Source organism: Amblyomma maculatum, chromosome 1, assembly GCF_055883805.1.
Source record: "Amblyomma maculatum isolate TAMU_Amacu chromosome 1, ASM5588380v1, whole genome shotgun sequence".
NCBI classification, from domain to species: Eukaryota; Metazoa; Arthropoda; class Arachnida; order Ixodida; family Ixodidae; genus Amblyomma; species Amblyomma maculatum.
This window is the reverse complement of record NC_139344.1, coordinates 164,725,419-164,743,696: the sequence shown is the minus strand read 5'-3', so window position 1 is coordinate 164,743,696 and position 18,278 is coordinate 164,725,419. Positions and strand designations below refer to the sequence as shown.

The following is an 18,278-nucleotide window of genomic DNA, read 5'->3' as shown; positions in this document are numbered from 1 at the left end:
GTTCAAACCAAAATTTAGGGTTCACCCACAAAATTTCGGACTGACCTGGAGCAACCTCCGAAGTGGGGGTTGCTCCAGGTCAACCCCATGCATTTCAAGAATAATTACAGATTGGACCGAAACATTCCTCCAAGGCTTTCGCATTAACCACACATTGGGGGCACCTGAAGTGCCCCAACAATTTTTTGTTGTCAGTACAAAGAGTCGTGCGTCTTTCCAAGGTTCCACTATTGCCATATGAGAACTTTGAAATGTTCGAAATTCGTAGCTATCACTTGTCCTTTCTTGCTACCGCTCCGCCTTGTACTTCACCTCGCTATCTCCTCCCTGTCCCTTTCATTTCTGCAAGCAATAACTAGGACGTTTAAGGTATTATCTAATGCCGCTGCTGGCATCATTTGCCTTCACTTTTTGCTTTATATCTACTACTGCCACTACGTGGCGAACCCTTCTGCTCCTGGATGCTTTTTAGATCATTTTTTTTTATTCCAAGTGTTGGAAGCAAAACTATTGAACAAAGCAATTGAGGCCAATCCTCAGGCAGGCGGAGTTCGCTGGTAATCCAAACCAACGAACTTTTAATTTGTAAATATCTGTCTACCAGGTCATTTTGCTGTGCTCCTTAAACAAGCATAAAATGCATCGCAGATAATATCGACATCATGATGTACGCTCTTTTAATTCAACAGCGCATTCATTACGCTAAGTTCCGTTCACCTAATCAGCCACGAGGCCTATTACACAAATGAACTAATTTTGCTTCATTCCGCTTCTTCCAGTGACAACAAACCAAGTTGTAAGAAAATACTGCTGATATATCGAACCTCTCCTGCAGGGGTTGAGTATCGATGTCTCATTTCACTTGCGGAAGCTTCCTCTCCAAAGCCAGTTCTCGAGATATTATCTACCGGCTTCAGCGAGAACCATGTCGATGCATTTTGTAGCCCAATGGAAGCTTGGCACATTTAAAAATGGTAAAAATTATATTCTCTCTCCTGATTTTAATGCACAAACAAAGGTTCCTCAAGAGCTTCTCAAATACCAAGCCAGGAGAAAACGGAGTTGATAGTGAATAGGCTGAAATGGTTAATCGATCGAATGTCCAAACATTGTTACTTCAGACGGCACGATCGTCGGATGCAGCGAAATTCGATTGAAAAGTGATTTTGATTTGGAGGCACCTTGGCCGTTTCCACAAAGCTCGACTTAAGGAGAACGTCTTTTGGCCTACCAATGCTCGCACCTGTAAATATTACATTTTTTCGGTGCCTCATCTAAAGCAATGATTGCTTTCAACTGAAAGAGTGCATCGAGGTAGCTTCGGCAACAAATGTTATTTTGCCTAGATATTTCTTTAGGGGGCGGTGAAACAGGTGTTGATGGTTGTATAGAGAGATGTGGCATTACGACATAGTGTGCACATAAGAGAACGTAGCAACATTTTCATAATATGTTCTTCAAAAGCGTTTTCGTGCCTTGGCGTCACTGTCGAACAAGAATTTAAAGGTACGAAAATCTAGCATTAGGTTACAATTTTGGAACAAGTGGGGCTAAATCTGTGTAACTGTTCACTTTGTACTAAAGCTGTGTTTTTGTTCCATGGAACGAACCAATAAAAGAGAGAGAAAAAAAAAGAGAATTCACAATGCTGACGACACAAGTTACGTGCAATATTCGTTCCGGAAAAAATGAGCAACTGCTGCGGCTCTCGACCAAGACTGAGGTCTCGCCATGACCAAGAGTTAGCCATACAAATAGCTTCCGCTATAATTACTCCATGCAACAAGGCATTGTCCCCTTTTCAAATGTGCGGCATGTATTTGTCACATACCTTTCGGTTTTTTACTCATTTTGCTCTTGAGCACAGTTCGTAGCGCAACGTCAGCCGCTGTTGCAGCTGCAACGAGAATCGCTACGGTGACCAGGGTGTATCTAAATGGCAATAAAAAAAAAAGAAAAGAAAAAATGCATTTATTATTTGTTACTTAAATATTTCTTTAAACCTGTCACTTCCTTGGCGCTTAACACCACAATCGGCCCTCTTGACGTTATCACCCTACTGACAGCTGACTAACATCACTCTTTTGTTGTTTTGTTCCAAGTGTGCTCCTACGTAATCACTGACAGGCGACATTTTTCGTGCTGCATGAAAGTAAATAAACATTCCTTTTGCATTTCAACGATAACCGGAATTATACCTCTTTATCTACGTCATCGCTTAATTACAACGCATTCGAATAGGACTCCAATGCATTCAACCCTGGACAAAGTTCACAAAGTTCCGCAATTACAACCATCATCAAACATCTTCAGACCACAGTGTTCATATCTAGCGGAATGAATTTCTCTGAATGCCCCGCGTAGCGGAGCGCTAGAGAGCACATCAAGCAGAAAGTTTCCTTGCCGCAAGACGGAATCTTCGCCGAGCATTTCAAGGCCCTTGGTCTTGAATGATGTCATGATGAGCCTTTAGCCTCAAGATTTCTCACTAAGAGCGCACCTAATAGTGTAAAAGAAGCGCTGTTGCAATAAATGTGTCTTTTTCTGCGTATCTTTCGCCGGTTGGTGGCCTGACCTGGGGTGGAAGAAGAGATGAGGGGGGGGGGGGGGGGGGGGGGGGGGGGGGGGGGGGGGGGGGGGGATTTGAATTTCACGTAATCGGTAATTCCTTATTTGGGGCACCTGTCATCTCACATGTACTCGCTAGCCAACAGCCGTAAGCTACCACATAATGTGACATGTCATCGACGATGTCATGTGGTCTCATGACGTGAGAAATCCCGACGACTAGTTTATGTACGACCATGCCAGCTGCCAACTACCGTAACCTGTCATGAAGCACGCTTGTGATTTTTCGCTCATAACACCGACAATGCCGACGCCTTTTCTTTTCTTTTGTTCGGAAAATGGGCCCTTTAACGCTAACGCGTTGAAACACTACATCGCTCGTTGCACGCTGACCGAGGTTATGCTCCAAAGAACTCACAGTATGCCCGCCTGCCATCCGAGGATCTTTGTTTCGCCTTCTGCCTTGCAACCTCGAATGCGGGCTTTCATTCCTATTTTCTTGCCAACTGAAAAGAAAGGACGTTTCTGTCAGGAACTAATTCCTGGAACCACCAGGAGAAGCCCAGAAGGAAGTTTTGGCCGAATAAAAACGAATAACAAGAAAAGCTGTTGCGAAATAGGCGCCTGGTCAACAGGCACGCACTATTTTCCGTAATCGCAAAGCACTGCTTTCACGCGCCGACAGCGGGTGCATGGTAAGTTTTCGTTTAGTTTATGCTTCTCGTTCCTTTCAAACCTCTTCGTGTGGCGTGATTACGAGACTAAACGTCCGCTTCTAAAAAGCGTAACGCTTAATACGCAAGGAAAGGCCACTGGTGTCCTTGAATAACCACACGTCACCGCGGCTGTCATGTTACTGAGTTGCGTAAGACTGTTCCGAATAGCGGAAATTTTAAGCCACCAAAGCTTCCTTTATAGATGTACGCTACCTTTGCCCGGTTCGAAATTCTGGGTGGGCATTTTATAGACGTTTTACAATCGATATCAAGATTTCTCTACACAACTAGATATTTCTAATGAAAAGCTGTTAAAGAAGGTTTTCTCGCTGCAGTGACTGGCTGCTGCTTTCGGCTGCTGGTCCCAAGGTTGCCAGAATTCTTTGATCATGCCAGTTGGGAAACTAAACGTTAAAAAGAAATTGGCTAGTGTTAGTATGCAGGTTTCCCGTGCTTAACCGCCATCTACAAGTGACCAATAAAATAATCTGTCATTGTCGTCTTAGCGTTCTGAAAGGCGCTTCTTTTTTTCTGTTACCTCTTAAGTATCCCTGTGGCTATTGCGTCTAAAAATGTTGGCTACCACGCCTTTTCAACTAATTTTATATTATTTTCCAGATTGCTGTGCATTTTTCAACAATCTTAAAATTTGCTACTTGGACACTGTTTACTTTAACGACCGTGTGCGCCGCCACTATCCCTAAACAAACGAACTTTGACCGAGCTGGGCCCTATGGTAAGTTTCTCAACTGGTAATATTTAAAAACTTTAGAAGGCCGCAGGATAGAATACCGGCCGAGGCGGCAGCGATTCGATGGAATATAACGACAAAAAAGAAAAAAAAATTTTGTGCACACTTCCGTGTCAGCGCACACCACGTGGTCTATAATAGTCCAGTGACAGTCGATGCGACCCTTACATCCCGCGTGTTGCATCAGGACGTAAGCATCAAATACCATGCAGCCCACACTACCGTAACCAGAGAAAGCACGGCAGAAATCATGACCAGATACCAAGTTCATTTAAGGGTTCAAAATCTCACAGATATTATGAAGCATTCGGAGTTCAGTGAAATCAACGATAATGACTAAGATCAGTTGCCAAACTATCCGGGTTCTGCATGCTGCTGAATTGGCGCCTCAGTTTTAACGCCAGGTGGCGCAGCCGTCGAACTCGGCTCCAGGTCGCCGTCGAAACGCTAGCAGACGCCGCGGGACCGGCCGTTCGGCGAAGCATGTAGTCTTCGGGAATGCTAAATTAACTAGCGTCCCAAATGCCGCACTTACCGTTATTTACGCTAAGGAAAGAAGTCAAGTCTGAACCCCGTGTGGCGACGATGCTACAAAACTCTGCTGAAGCAACTTTGAGCTGTACAGGTGATCGTTGCTCAGCCAACGCTGGCTGACATGGGCGGCGGTCACCTTTTGAATGGAACGCGGTTGTACGAGCTTCGTCCCCAAAGTGGCATATGTAACACATTTACACTAAAGGCGCAGGTCAGATTATAGCAAGGCTGATAGTAAGGTCACTAATAAGCTTAGGTCAGTGCAAAGGTCTGGCACGTGTTTATGCTGTTTCTGCGCCACCGCATATGTGCTTAACGACCAATTAGCAAGATGTTCACAGCACAAAGGCCGCATTTGCGGCAATCTAAAGTTGACCACGATTAAGTACGATGTCTGTTGTGTGGTTTTCTGGAATAAGCGGATTATGCGCACAGCACTAATTTTGTCAATGAGCATATAGTTACTTTTATCCGCGCGCCACGCGCAACCTAAGCCGCGAAGGCGGCGAACTCCTTCAGCATCGAGAGTTGTCTGTTCTTCTCTTCCCGCAAAAGAAGAGGGAGCGTAGAGAGGAGCTCTGGCGCAAACAACTCGCGACAATAAAGTTTAGTCTTTTTTGGGATTCACTACTCTCGGTTTATCGTCTCTGGCCAGCGACAGCGTCGCAAGTATTTATTTTGTGATCATTCGCGCAGTGCGTTGCTGCAGACAAAAATACAGAGGTAATTGATTCATAGCTGTCCATATACATTATGATACAAATTATTCACAGTAGTTTTTCCACTTTACAATGAATACATACATTATAGCAGCCGAGATCTAATTATTCCTTCTGACTCACATTACTCATCTCGGACAGAAATCTTGTGTAAAAATGCATTCGCTTTACCAAATGAAACATCCTTACTTGTACTGTAAGCTGTACAAAGTGCAGCTAACATGCTATTCGTGGTAGCTTCTTGCTCTAAAGCTGATCCACAATCGAACGGATTACATCTCTGGGCACGTTTTCGGTCGTTTGTCGCTCGACCACTTACTAATTGTCAGTCAGTAGTTCAGTAGATCGTAGGGTCCTTGAGTACTCCAGAAACACATTAGCGCTTTTCAGTTAGAAGATAATGACACACTTATTTATATATTTAGTACTTTCAGCTCCTTAGCATAAAAAATGCCACAAAGCTGCCTCCGCCGTCACCTTCCGCTATATTTCGCCAGCGTGGGGACGAGGGTTTAGGGATGCTCCTTCAGAGTGACAGCCCGGATTCACTTCGTTTTTCTTCCATGACTGTACCTTTCTGTCTGGCAGTTTTCGCTTCTTTGCAGGCGGCTTCGATAGGTATGAAGACAGGTGAGGGAAAACGTTGCGCATCCTTCAACAAAGCTTCATTTACCCCTCTCAATTCATTGCCATTGATAACATGAGTGTACGTCTTCAGTATATCTTCGTGAAAATGAAAGGTCGAAAACACGTGATTTGACAGAAAGCTTTCTGTCAACATGCGGAATCGCGCGATCCCATGATGCACGGAGGCCAGCGTAATGTGGAGCCGAGAACAAATGCCTCGCGGTGTTGTTGCTCCAGCAACCGCTCGCGCAGCCCAGCACGCAGCTCGCCGGCTTGACCATTGTAAACTCTGTATGAAAGCATAGGCAGCACAAACAACGATCACTACAGCAACCGCGTCGCGAGCACACTGCACTCTATGCTGCGCGCACTGTACGAGTCCAGCCACCTATCGGACCGGCTGGATCCTGGTTCGACTGCAGCGACACTCAAATCAGCCGGTGACGGCGGCGCCACGAAACAGCTCCCAGTTTGGCAACTGACCATATTTCTATATAAACTATTTCTATTAACGTTGAGTGAAATGGCGGCTGTTCGAACAGAACAATGAGCAAGGGCATATTTTATAAGCACAAAGTCACACACTCTGACTTAGAGTGCTGCATGAATGGTGATATTTGTTGTCTGTTTCACAGGGCGTGACACACTGAGAATACAAGATCCCCTGTGGCTTCGAGATAATTTCTCAATTGTCTGTTTCTAATGGCGCTTCGTTCAATGACAATCGCTTCGTTATCAGTGGATTACGAGCGGCTAGTTTCAAATGACCAAATTAGATGATAATGTGAGTAGTACAGGTGCAAGAAGCTACTAGTTTAAAACTAGCTCAGTAAGCAGCGTATCCTACGTGTGTTCATGATGTACGCGAGGTCCTTGGCAGAACAAGTAGACGGAATGCACGCCGACTGACGGACGCCATGGGCCATCTTGTTCTGAATCCAGTTGAGGGGGTTCTTGTAGTCCTGCGTCGTAAAAGACAAACACTTTGGGTTAGTCTCGGTGACATTTAGGTCTGATCAGTTTCATTTTGCAATTTCATTCCACAACAAAATGAATTCCTTGCTGAGGTAAGTAATTACTAGGGCTTGCAGCGAAGAATGCTTATCCAAGTTTTTTTTTTTTTTTTTTTTTTTTTTTTTTATGTTTGGAGTGCGGAAGCAAACTTGTCAAATAACTAAGCTACTAAATAAATAACTGACAGGAGGACGTGGTAGCTATTGAAGTCTAATCGCTTTATAGATAAAGTAAGTATGCATTTATGGCAGAAAATTAGCAGTCGGTAACCAGGTAGTTAAGCGAGAGCTTAGTAATGAGCTGCCCTGTCCTCAACTAGCAAAATAAGCAAAGGAAGATCTTGTGCCAAAGTCGTAAAAAATTACTGCCCTCTGATTCGCAGATTAAGAGAATCTTTAAACATCTATCTACATTATAGTAAAAGGGTTCACAATGCAAATATTTACTATTTGAAGCGGTATGTGGAATTCCACAGCGCTCAAAAGTTATCAGGCCGGGAATGACGCGTAGCAGCTGCCCGAGGGAAGCAGAACATTATTATTCACTAGAAATTAAATTGAAATAAATACAGATTGTTGCAGCCTCTACAGGATTGCGCCGTTTGGCAGCCTGTTTTTCCCATTGCCTTCTGCGCGGATCTTTGGTTGAACACCGGCTATCTTTCACGTATCCATGTATTCATGTGTATACAGGGTGTTTCAGGGAAAACTAAGCAAATTTTATAATATAGTGGGTACAAAATAGAAAAAAAGCACCGCAGGAATAAATTCTCTGCCGCGGCGGAAACAATATATTGCAAAACTCCCTTTTTTGTTTAGTTAATTAACTAGAACCCACTAATTATCTTTTTTAGTTATCGCATTTAAGCGTTCAGTTCCAATGGGGAGTTCGAAGTCGTGAGCAAGGCGATGCCATATCAGTTTTCTGAAACTAAGAAAAACTAATCGCGCGAGAAGATCTGATGTTTTTTTTTCTTTTTTTTTTTGTATACGAAAACGAAACTAAGCGCAAGGGAGGCGCAGGAAGCTTAGTGCAGAAGCGACGTCCGGTGATGACGTGACTCCGTGGCAACGGCGCCAAATTCGAACTGCCTGCTTTTACTTTGACGAGTCATGCACTTGCACTGTTCTCCTAAAGATAAAGACCACACAGTTGGCAATGGCTGACCTTTCCCATGCATCAAGTTGTGAGGCAGAAGAATGCACATGTGACGCAATACCGCTCTTAGCTCGAAATTAGCGTGGTTAGCGCTGTTGCCACTGCTTACGCCATTACCGGAATTCGCTTTTGTACCGAGTTTCCTGCTCATTTCTTGCGCTTAGTTTCGGTTTCGTATGCAGAACAGCATGAGATTCACTGGCGCTGAAGGAGTTTAGAAAATTTATTTTTCTTCGTTTCGGAAAACTGATACGGCATCGTCTTGTTCACGGCTTCAAACTCCCACTGGGACAAAGCACCCAACTGCGACAATTAAAAAAGGTAATTACAGTGTTTTAGTTAATTAATCGGCTAATAAGGGAAGCTTACAAACATATTGTGTCCTCCGCGGCAGAGAGTTCGTTCTTCCAAATGCTTTTTTTTTTTTTCTATTTTTGAAAAAATAATTTTTTTTTTTTCGTTTATTTCGTCTTCCCAGAAACACATTATACTTAGCCCATTAGTCCCGCTCACGCGTTTAGGGGACAATTCACATGCAGAAAGCGTCACCTGAACTCAGCGGAACACTTTCGGATCGCAGCGGCGCACGAATGACAGAACATAATCTTGGAACTTTTGTAGGAAGATTAGGGTGGTGGTGTGCGCAGGAGCCAAACCCGAAATAGATCCGGTAAGGGAAGCCTTCTGTGGGCGTCGGCTCCGCAACACTGTGCGTGCCAGCATGCGCGCCACGGTGGTCCTCAGTGCACGATGCACAGCAGAGCAGCATTGGCGCTTTGGCCGCACGAGAGACTCGCGGAAAGAAGAAAGGCGTATACGCTAGGACATGCTTGCTAGCTCTCACAAGCCTTGCTTGTGTGCAGCCGTCCTTCGGGAAAAACACTCGTCCAGTTCGAGGCTCATTAGGGAGGTTTCAACTTGGAGGAGCTCCAAGCGCCCTAAGCCCGCAGGAGGGACAACGCACGCGATCTGCTGAATTAAAGAAAACCAGCCGTGATGGGACGGTGAGCTTCTTCTTTGACAATTATGTCGATAATAAGCTGCCGCTCGCAGATGCTTGCGCGCCCTCCCTATCCCTGCCTCTCTGTTTTGTCACGGACGAAGAGAGAAGATGGAAAGAAAAAATAAAGGAATAAGTGCCGACAAGCACAACGAAAAAAATAAATGAGCTCAATAAGTTGCGTGAGCTGCTGAATTCTTGGTTTGCAGAGTTCGGGAGACTATATAGTCACGGCCGCGAATCGTGGACTATGTAGCCGCTGTGCGCGCGCACGTGTTTTAATACTACTTCGTGGCCGCCTAATCACACTGCCCCGCGGCCGTCACGCGGCCTAAATTGCCAAGTCACACCATCCATCTTATACACGCCAGCACCAGCGCCTTTGTTCTGCGACGCGAAAAAGAATAAGATGCGCGCGTTTCCTTAGTTACGTTGGTATAGGCTGCGTTCTAATCACGGCTAGTGCGTTACGCACGGTGCTCGTTTTCGTTTCGCTGCCAGAGACGAGGCGGCAACAGTTGGTTGCGCTCGTCTCTTTATTATTCGCAGTCAGGGCTCTTACGTGCGGTCTCGCTTGTTCGTTACGGACATCGTGTTCGCCTTATAAGGAGCTTGAAACTTCTTTTTACCGATACCCTTGCATAATTTAGTTACAACCTGCACTTTGTGGCAACGTTAAACGCCTTAGGATCAAGGAGGCGGTTGCGAGACGACTCGGCTTCCGTTTGGCGGCAGCAAGGACGTCGACTCGTTCCCTCGGAAATGACGAAGCAGATCGGGGAAGCCGATATTTCGGGTGTTTAAAAGCGGCCCCGGAAATCGATAAAACGTCAGCGCTAAACGCTTTGACCTCGAGCAGGCAAGGTTAGCTACACGCCCTTTCAGCTTGTTCTTGTATCAAGTTAACAACGCGTGCAGTAGTATACGCATATAGGATTGCACGATATAAGTTCAATTTAAGTGTTGAGTACACGGCGCATTTTGAATGGGAAATTCGCTGCTGTTTTCGGTTGCAGAGGTAACAGAGTATCGATAGCTGAATGTTTCAGCTTGGGTTATTGAGATGCTATATAGGCTGTTTTGCCAGTATTGGCCCTATTTGATACTAATCTCAAACTATGTATTGCATACACACAGTCAGTGGTGTTTATCGCGTCATGTGACATGAATAGAAAGCAAGCAGATTAATTCTCTCTAACTGCCTTAACCATTCTAAATGTGCCGACGTGAGCTAAACATTTCATACGCACCGCAGGCACGGCTGTGTTTTGCGCAGTGAAGCCCTGTTGCGTGACGTGACATACGCCACTGACTGCGGTCAGCCTCGCCAGACATCAATTAGTCTCCGACAAATGCTTATGCTGGCGCGGCTCCCGGTGTGAGGGACATATTTTAGTTTAGATCTCGGGCACCTTGGCCTCCCAAGCTTCTCGTAAAGGCGGTGAACTGTTCATTACGAGGCGGCCGCCTCTGGCTGCGCTGACGGCACTGACCCTGAGGTACCCCTTCTCCTGGAACCTTGCCACCATCTTGGTGACGAATGTGTTGTTCTTGAAGTTCATGTAGACAGTGCAGAAGCGGCCTGTGAAGTCTGTCTCGCCATACATGTTTTCCACGGTGGTAGCCAGGCATTCGTCGAAGTTGCCCAGGTCTCCAATGGTGCCCATCAGCAGACCGGACGCCACCTTGCCTGAAGCATCCAGCACTGGACCAAGGAAGAGAGAACGACGAATGCACGAACACACCAGCTTTTGGCTATGTTATGTATACTTGGTTTGTACGGCTCGCGCTCGCTCTATGTGTCCTAAATTATTCCGTAAAGTTATCTCGTAGTTTTATTTATTGCTTTTACTGTGGCATCCTCGCGCGGTGTTGTTAAATCAGATTTCGTCTACGCAGTGCTCGCGATTTATTTCCTCCTTCAATAACAACTAGCACACAAGAGGAGAAAGGCTATACTGATTTTAAATAACTTGAAATAGAAAGCTGTCCATCTTTCGTATTGAAGTAAAAAAAAAAAAGAGAAAGCAGCTGAAAGTAGACCGTAAAGGAGCCCCCGCGAATCATTTGATGTTTTTTTTTTTTTTTTTCAATACGACTTCTCGTGTAAACTCAACATAAAATTGTGAGCGACGCCACGGCTGTTTTCTGCAGTGCAGTGACAGTGCGAAGCAACCAGGGATCGAGGTGCGGCGCTGAACCTTAATTTTTTTTTCTAGTTTAAAACAAAAAGGATCCGAAAAAAATAGTTCAGCGAAATTTCGACGAAGATCACTATGAAGTAAGATACAATATATATTTTTACGAGGAATGGCTCTGCACGAAATTTATGCCTGCAAACGTGGCACAACACGTTTTCTTTTTTTTAAGTTTACACTTCTTTTCTTTTCTGAAATACATTGTACTGTATTACAGCTAAAACCGTTCAATGAGAGGGCATATATCATATAGAAGCGGCGAAATTTCATATGCTGTTGCTCGCCAATGTCGCGAAAGTGTATTAAAAAACTGCAAGAACGATGTTTTTTTTTTTTTTTTTCGAGAGAGAAATAACGAAATGAAACAACACAGTAACTCTGCACCACAAATTCGTTTGCTTTGCATTTAAAGACCACAATGCATATTCATTATCTTTTGAAAAATTTCAAGCAAAAATTTTAAATATTCCTGCTTTTGTAAATTTTTCAGTGAGAGCAACTTTTACACTCGTCTGAAAAATTAGAACTGTAACATGACCAGAAACTTTTTTTCGCCAAAGTATTTAAAGGTAATTGCTTCGGCCGGTTCAATACAGAAGCACAACATTTTTCGACAAGATCTGAGTAAGTCGTGCACGAGCTCTGGTGCATTTGGGATGGAATGACCTATTATTCTTTTTCCACAAGTTTTCTAGCAAGGTGTTAAGAACAATAAATCTCTGCTACTCTGTTGCTGTCCACTGTGAAGGGGGAGGGGGGGGGTAGGGACGAGCTCTGGTATGCAACTACGCTTCTGCACTAACTTTCGCCGCAGCAGCGTTAACCTGAGCTCTTTTCATCATGGCTTCCGCCGCAACTCTTGATTGCTCTGTAAAATAAAATAAGAAATCGCATATTATTTCGTGATGAGTGGTTTTTCTAGTAGCAGAGGAAACGAAGCCCTGAAATCATAGATCTGCCAACGACGTTCCATTCCGGGAATTTTTCCTTCTTAAAGAAAGTTGAGGAGTTAAAAAGCGACTGTTTTGAGCGCAAGGGAGATTACTGAACCGAAAGTATTTCGCTTTTCCCAATTTGGCTGAGCTTTCAAGCTTCTACAGAGCAAGAGACACCGAGGTAGGTGCTCTTCGGTATCATTGGTAAGATTTTCGGTTACTGCATAAAGTATCACTTGATTTCGCTTGTACTTACTGTGCTGCTATAAGATTAGCACGATATGAATGCGAATTTCTCTGTCGGAGCCCCGAAAAAGCGGGGAGCTCGACTAATGAAACCTGTCCTCCAAGAAAAGCCAAACTCGATAGCGTCAATGGTTTTTGCATCCGAGCAAATAATGGCAGGTGTCATGAAATGTGTTTATTAAAACGCGACTGTCTCTTTCGAGCGAGCGCACCTCCAAACTTGCAGAAACAGCCAACATCATTTAAAAAGGGAACGACCAAGCTTGCGTTAAAGGCGCGAAACCGTTCTGCCCGAGCGAGTATGAGGGTACTACAATGAGCGCACACGTAGCAGCGGCACCGACACGAGGGTACCGGGACGACAACACGGCTCGCGCGCGAGGAGGAAGCAGTGACACTGTCACTCGAGAGGAGCTCAGTAATGGGCCCCACCGTTCAGAGCATGTCTCCTGGACAGGAAAACGAGACAGGAATAGATTCATTTGCAACCTGGGTGTAGCCGTTGTGTTCGTGAGTGGTCTAAAAGGAGTCATAAAGGAAAAACAAGGCGTGTAATTAAATATAGGGCTATAATTGTGCCCCACATTCTATAGAGCCAGCACGCTTGGTGGCCAGGCGCCTCCTCTACGCAACATAGGTTTGGATTCGAGCACGCTAGTTGGCTGGCCTTTGGTACGGCGCTGTTGCAGCTCTAGGCACTCACACTCACATCCTTCACTGCCAGCAGCTGGCAATCGACCGTATCTGACAGGTTAACTTATAATCTAGTTCGCAGTTGAGAAATATAGTTCCTCAAACTGTTTCTCGACTCTGCGCTTAAGAAACGGCATTAAAAGGCCAAGGGGAATAACAAGGTGGCGTCCTGAAACAAAGGAAATAAAGCAAGGTTTGCTGCCTCAAAGCGCTAGCTTACAGCAGTATTTCACAACGGTTTCGCACAAACGTGTTAGTTGTGCAGAGTTAGGTTACCTGTAGTATATTGTTACGAGGTTTATTTACACGTAGGATGTTAGGATGCGCTGGACGCCGAAGACTTGTAGGAACTACCAGAAGAAACTGTGCTCCTACTGACAAGTAGTTCTTCCTGTATTTTAGAGCGTCACTAATTCAGAATGAGGTAGCAAGGTTCCGGGAACTTGCTTCATCAAAAAGCGGCACCAACTACTTGTCGTTCCGCTCTGCAATTTTGAATTCACCAACATCGGGGAAGCTTGGAAAAATGGCAGGTATATATTCATCCAATAGCTCATGGAAGGTGAGTGGTTCAACTACAGTGTCGAACGCATCACTGGTACAGCTTGAACTAACCACTTGTCTCTGTTGACATTTGCAGGAATGACTACGTCATCCGGAATCGAAAGCGTGCTAGGATTGGTCGGCGAATTTTCACACAAAGTAGATTGAATACGAGTACTCACAGAAATGTCTCCGTTGCGAAAGTCGAGAGTGGTCCCGCCTTGTTCAAGAAAATCGAGACCAAGAATGACGTCATGCGTTGATCGAGCAAGTACTGCGAATTCAGTTTGGAATTTGTGACCGGTGATTACAAGGTTCACGGAACAGACCCCAAGTGGGTTAAGCGGTTCGCCACCAACGCCACACAATGTCGCCGCACTATCCCAACAAAACATAATTTTACGACGAAGGCAGCTTTTAAAAGTGAGGCTTATAATAGAAATGGTTGCACCTGTGTCCCCCAACACCATAGCGCGTACACCGTCCGCAAATCCTTCAATTCGGTTCTTTAACAGCGAAACGGGTAGAGGCATAGGTAAGCTCGAATCCCTTGCGACCTCATCTCCATCGGCTGCACTGTCTAGTTTCCCGGAGGTGGCGAGCGTCGTCGGGTAGAAGGGGAGCGTCGCAGGCGCCGAGATGGTGGTGTCTGGCTGCGGTCAGAGGCCGGTGGTTCGTTTCGGTTCGGCGCCGTTCTGTGCTTCTGACGGCTAGGTGTTGCTCTGTACTCATACCGGCCAGGTTTCCTTCTATATGGATCATCATTTTCAGCAGGAAACCTTGTACGGGTGTTCACCCACTGTCGGCGATACTGCTGGCAGGGACGGTGATTGCTGCAAAAACGCGAAATATGGCCCATCATTCCACAGGCATAATACACCGGCGGCTCACGTTCACGCGATGAATAAGGCTCATTGCCGCTTGGGTTAAACACTTCATGATTTATATGTAGTCGACGAGGAGGACGAGAGTGCTCGCTGTTGTAGGCGTTGATGTTGAGAGTTTGGATATTTGGGCGATGAGCAGCAGAGCATTGGATGTCCCATGGAGATGTAACAGAGGGAGTATATCAGGCAGAAGGTTGACTATTGTCTACCGAGGAGGTGCCAATGTAGACGGGCCTGACGTGGCCCCCAATATCTTGATGCCTCCGAAGCTCTTCGCGGACGATCTGTCGAATTGTATCTGCCATGCTCGTCGCTTCAGGCACATCTACACTGGCGACAGTTGTGACATTCGACGAGCGACCAAACTTCGGGATGATACGGCGTCGCTTCAAACCTTCAAACGTGCGGCAGTGTCGTGTTACATCAGCGGTGGCTTTCAAATCGTCCTTGCTGATGAGAAAGCTGTACACGTATTCCGCTATTCCCTTGAGGAGGTCGTCCACTTTATCTTCCTCAGTCATATGAGCATTCAGTATTCTGCAAAGCTTGATGACATCTTCTATGTAAGTTGTGCAGGTAGATAGATAGATAGATAGATGGATTTATTGAAAGGAAAAGGCAGAGAGGTCGGCCGGAATAATTCAGATCTGGCCTGCTACTCTGCACTACCCACCACTGTTGTTGCTAGGTTTATTTACACGTAGGATGTAAGGACGCGCTGCAATGTTAGCACACCAAGAGCGCACAGGCTCAGCTTCCTCTTCCTCTTCTGCCTCTCCTGCCGCACCTTATCTTCCTCCAATACAGGATCGCGGGAAGTGCGTGACAATATTTTAAACTACACGGAATCGACGTTTACACACTTTGGAACGCCTATGATGCATTGTTTGCTTCCTTTATCTTGATGCTCCACCAAACACACAGTCAGAAGTAGCCATAGAAGTCCAGACGGACGTAGAAGGCGTGTGAGCTGCAGGCGTGATTAGCCAGAATGCGCGAGTATGTCGGCAGCAGAAGCTTGTTCTCACTGTGGGCTTGTTTTCTTAAAAATGCGCGGTAATAGCACTGGTGTCCGCAATCACAAAAATGACCCGTTCGTGACATTTAATTACCCACCATTTCTTAGCGCTGTCTTCGACGCTCACGGAACAGGTTTCATTTCACGCTTGGCCAAGGAAGGTTGTGTTAACCCCCACGAGGCAAGGAATGACAGAAAATTGAGGAAAGGGCGTTTCTTTATATACGAAACAAAATCCTCAGTGAACAATAATAGCCGCATCAAAAGTAGGATGGCTAAGAATGACCCGGACAAGGTGGCGAGTGGTCTTCCAAGACTCGGCTGCTCCAAAACAGTCGAACTGCTGTTAGCAATCTCGCTACGCGGAAAGCATGCGGCCAGCTGATTTAAAAGCACATCTCCATTCTTCGATGTTATACGGCAATTATTCTCTCTGCCAGTTGTGCGGCTATACATTGTCCGCACAACCTCACAATTCCATCTGGAACCGCAAGTAAATACAAGCCTCAAAAAACAGGCACAAGGAACACTAGCGCTTGATACTATCATCCATTAACACCTCCACTTGACTGCTGTCACCAGCATAATAACCATAATCATTCCGATCTGTCAAACTGAATCCGAAATGGCCCCTAGTATTGCGCTTTTGCGCCAATCGCGATAATGTTATCCCATCAAGTTTCCAAAGCTCACCTACCCAATTCACCTTCGGCCACGTTTAGTACGGTTCTATTCGCTTGGTCCACTTCCAGAATCTATATGCAGCGTCTCAGAGATGGCAACTTCTATGTATGGTATGTAAACGCACGGACCAAGTCCGTTTCTTCGTTTTGATTTCTCCTCAAAAAATTCTCTCGCGTTCCTTCTTCCTTCCCTGCTACACAAAAACAAATGATCTTCTCGAACGAAGCTTCCTTTCAACGCTTCTTCGTTTTCTTTTTTGTTTGTTCTCTAGAATCTCATCTCTCTGCCCTCACTCTAACGTGGATCCCGGCCTCCTAATGTTATTTCTGTCACTTTCTTTTTCAACGCACGCGGGGTACTGTTCGAAGTCTCATTTGTCGCCTGCTTGTTATAGACTGTAATCCTGGTCATGGCGACCACGTTGCAAGTAACGCGAAAAGTTGCTTTTCATAGTTTGGAATTGCCACACACACACACACACACACACACACACACACACACACACACACACACACACACACACACACACACACACACACACACACACACACACACACACACACACACACACACACACACACACACACACACACACACACACACACACACACACACACACACACACACACACACACACACACGCACACGCACACGCACACGCACACACAGACACACACACACACGCACACACGCACACACACACACACACGCGCACGCGCGCACACACGCACACACACACACACACACACACGCGCGCGCACGCACACACACACACACACACACACACACACACACGCGCGCACGCACGCACGCACGCACGCACGCGCTGTTTCAGTGGACGGACGCTGCAATTATGGATAAAGTAAAAGGTGCGCGTACATTTCCGTGCGCTATCTCAATAGCACGGCAAAGAACCGGTGCGAAGAGTTTTGCATATGTACCCGCACCGTAACGAGCTGCGCGCAGTCTTTTACGCAATACCTTGCATACGGGGCTGACCTTCTCAGACTAGTTAGTATTCGGTAATTTCAAGCGAAACACTACCTCGACGCAGTATTAGTTGCGTATTTCAATAAGATGCGTGGCGCCTATTACAGCGCAGCCTTTTCTTTTCCTGAACGTTCTAAGGTTCCATTCAGCCGTCAGCACTTCTTTGCTGGACAGGAAATAATTAGCCTTCAAATTGTGCTCTGAAGATCGGTGATAAGAGCGCCTAGAGTGAGTGCGCTCACCGCTCGGCAAACTCAACAAGACCTTGCTGGTGAAGTCTTAGACGTCACGGTAAGGAGGTTGTCGCATATTTCCGGCACTTGACGTCATATACACACGCACTCACGCGCGTGTATGCGTTGTAAACAGGCAACGGGTTATCTCGGGTACGTAAAAGCATATGCGGTCACGCCGCGTCGAGTGTGCTCCCCCAAGTCCGCCTTTGCACCGCTAGATGAATGGACAAAGCACAGTGCATAGATAAGGGGCAAAAACAAAAAAAGAGACCGTCTAAGGGCTTTTACATTTTATTTGAGTGATTTGTCATTAATCCTCTCATGCATGAATTAAACACAGTGCATGATTTTTTTTTTGCACGCCCAAACATGTCACGCTAGGCCACAAAGGTCTCGAAAAAAAATTTGAAGTAATCATCAACCTCCTTATTGTATTTTCAATGTGTCCCTATATGAGAAAACCATCCAGTAATGTGGTCGAGGCTTAAGTAGACAACAAAATAATCATACTCAAACAAATACAGGACCCTCATGCCAGAACAGCATAGCAAACAGCACTTCAAAGTGAAAGGGTTGATGGTGGGCCTTGCACATGCTAATGAGCTGTGAAGGACTGGTACAGAGATAGACGTTGCAGCGACTGCAGAGATACCTTGTCTCGCTACGTCAGGCAGGACGTGGACAGCAGTTTGCTTACTTCTGGTTACTCTTTTTTAAAAAATGCTGCCCGACGTTACATATTTTTTTACAGAGAGGCATAA

General features: G+C 45.7%; 1 protein-coding gene across 1 annotated transcript in view; it reads right to left on the bottom strand.

Annotated features, from left to right (window-relative positions):
- The window catches only part of LOC146204798 (nose resistant to fluoxetine protein 6-like), a 65,646-nt gene that overhangs the window by 11,650 nt on the left and 35,718 nt on the right, over nucleotides 1–18,278 (bottom strand). The window contains exons 2-5 of the mRNA XM_084586560.1: nucleotides 10,581–10,792; nucleotides 6,763–6,877; nucleotides 2,987–3,074; nucleotides 1,832–1,932 (exon numbers count right to left, since the gene is read on the bottom strand). Of these exons, the coding sequence (XP_084442686.1) occupies nucleotides 1,832–1,932; nucleotides 2,987–3,074; nucleotides 6,763–6,877; nucleotides 10,581–10,792 (516 nt within the window). The remainder of the gene's footprint in view (nucleotides 1–1,831; nucleotides 1,933–2,986; nucleotides 3,075–6,762; nucleotides 6,878–10,580; nucleotides 10,793–18,278) is intronic.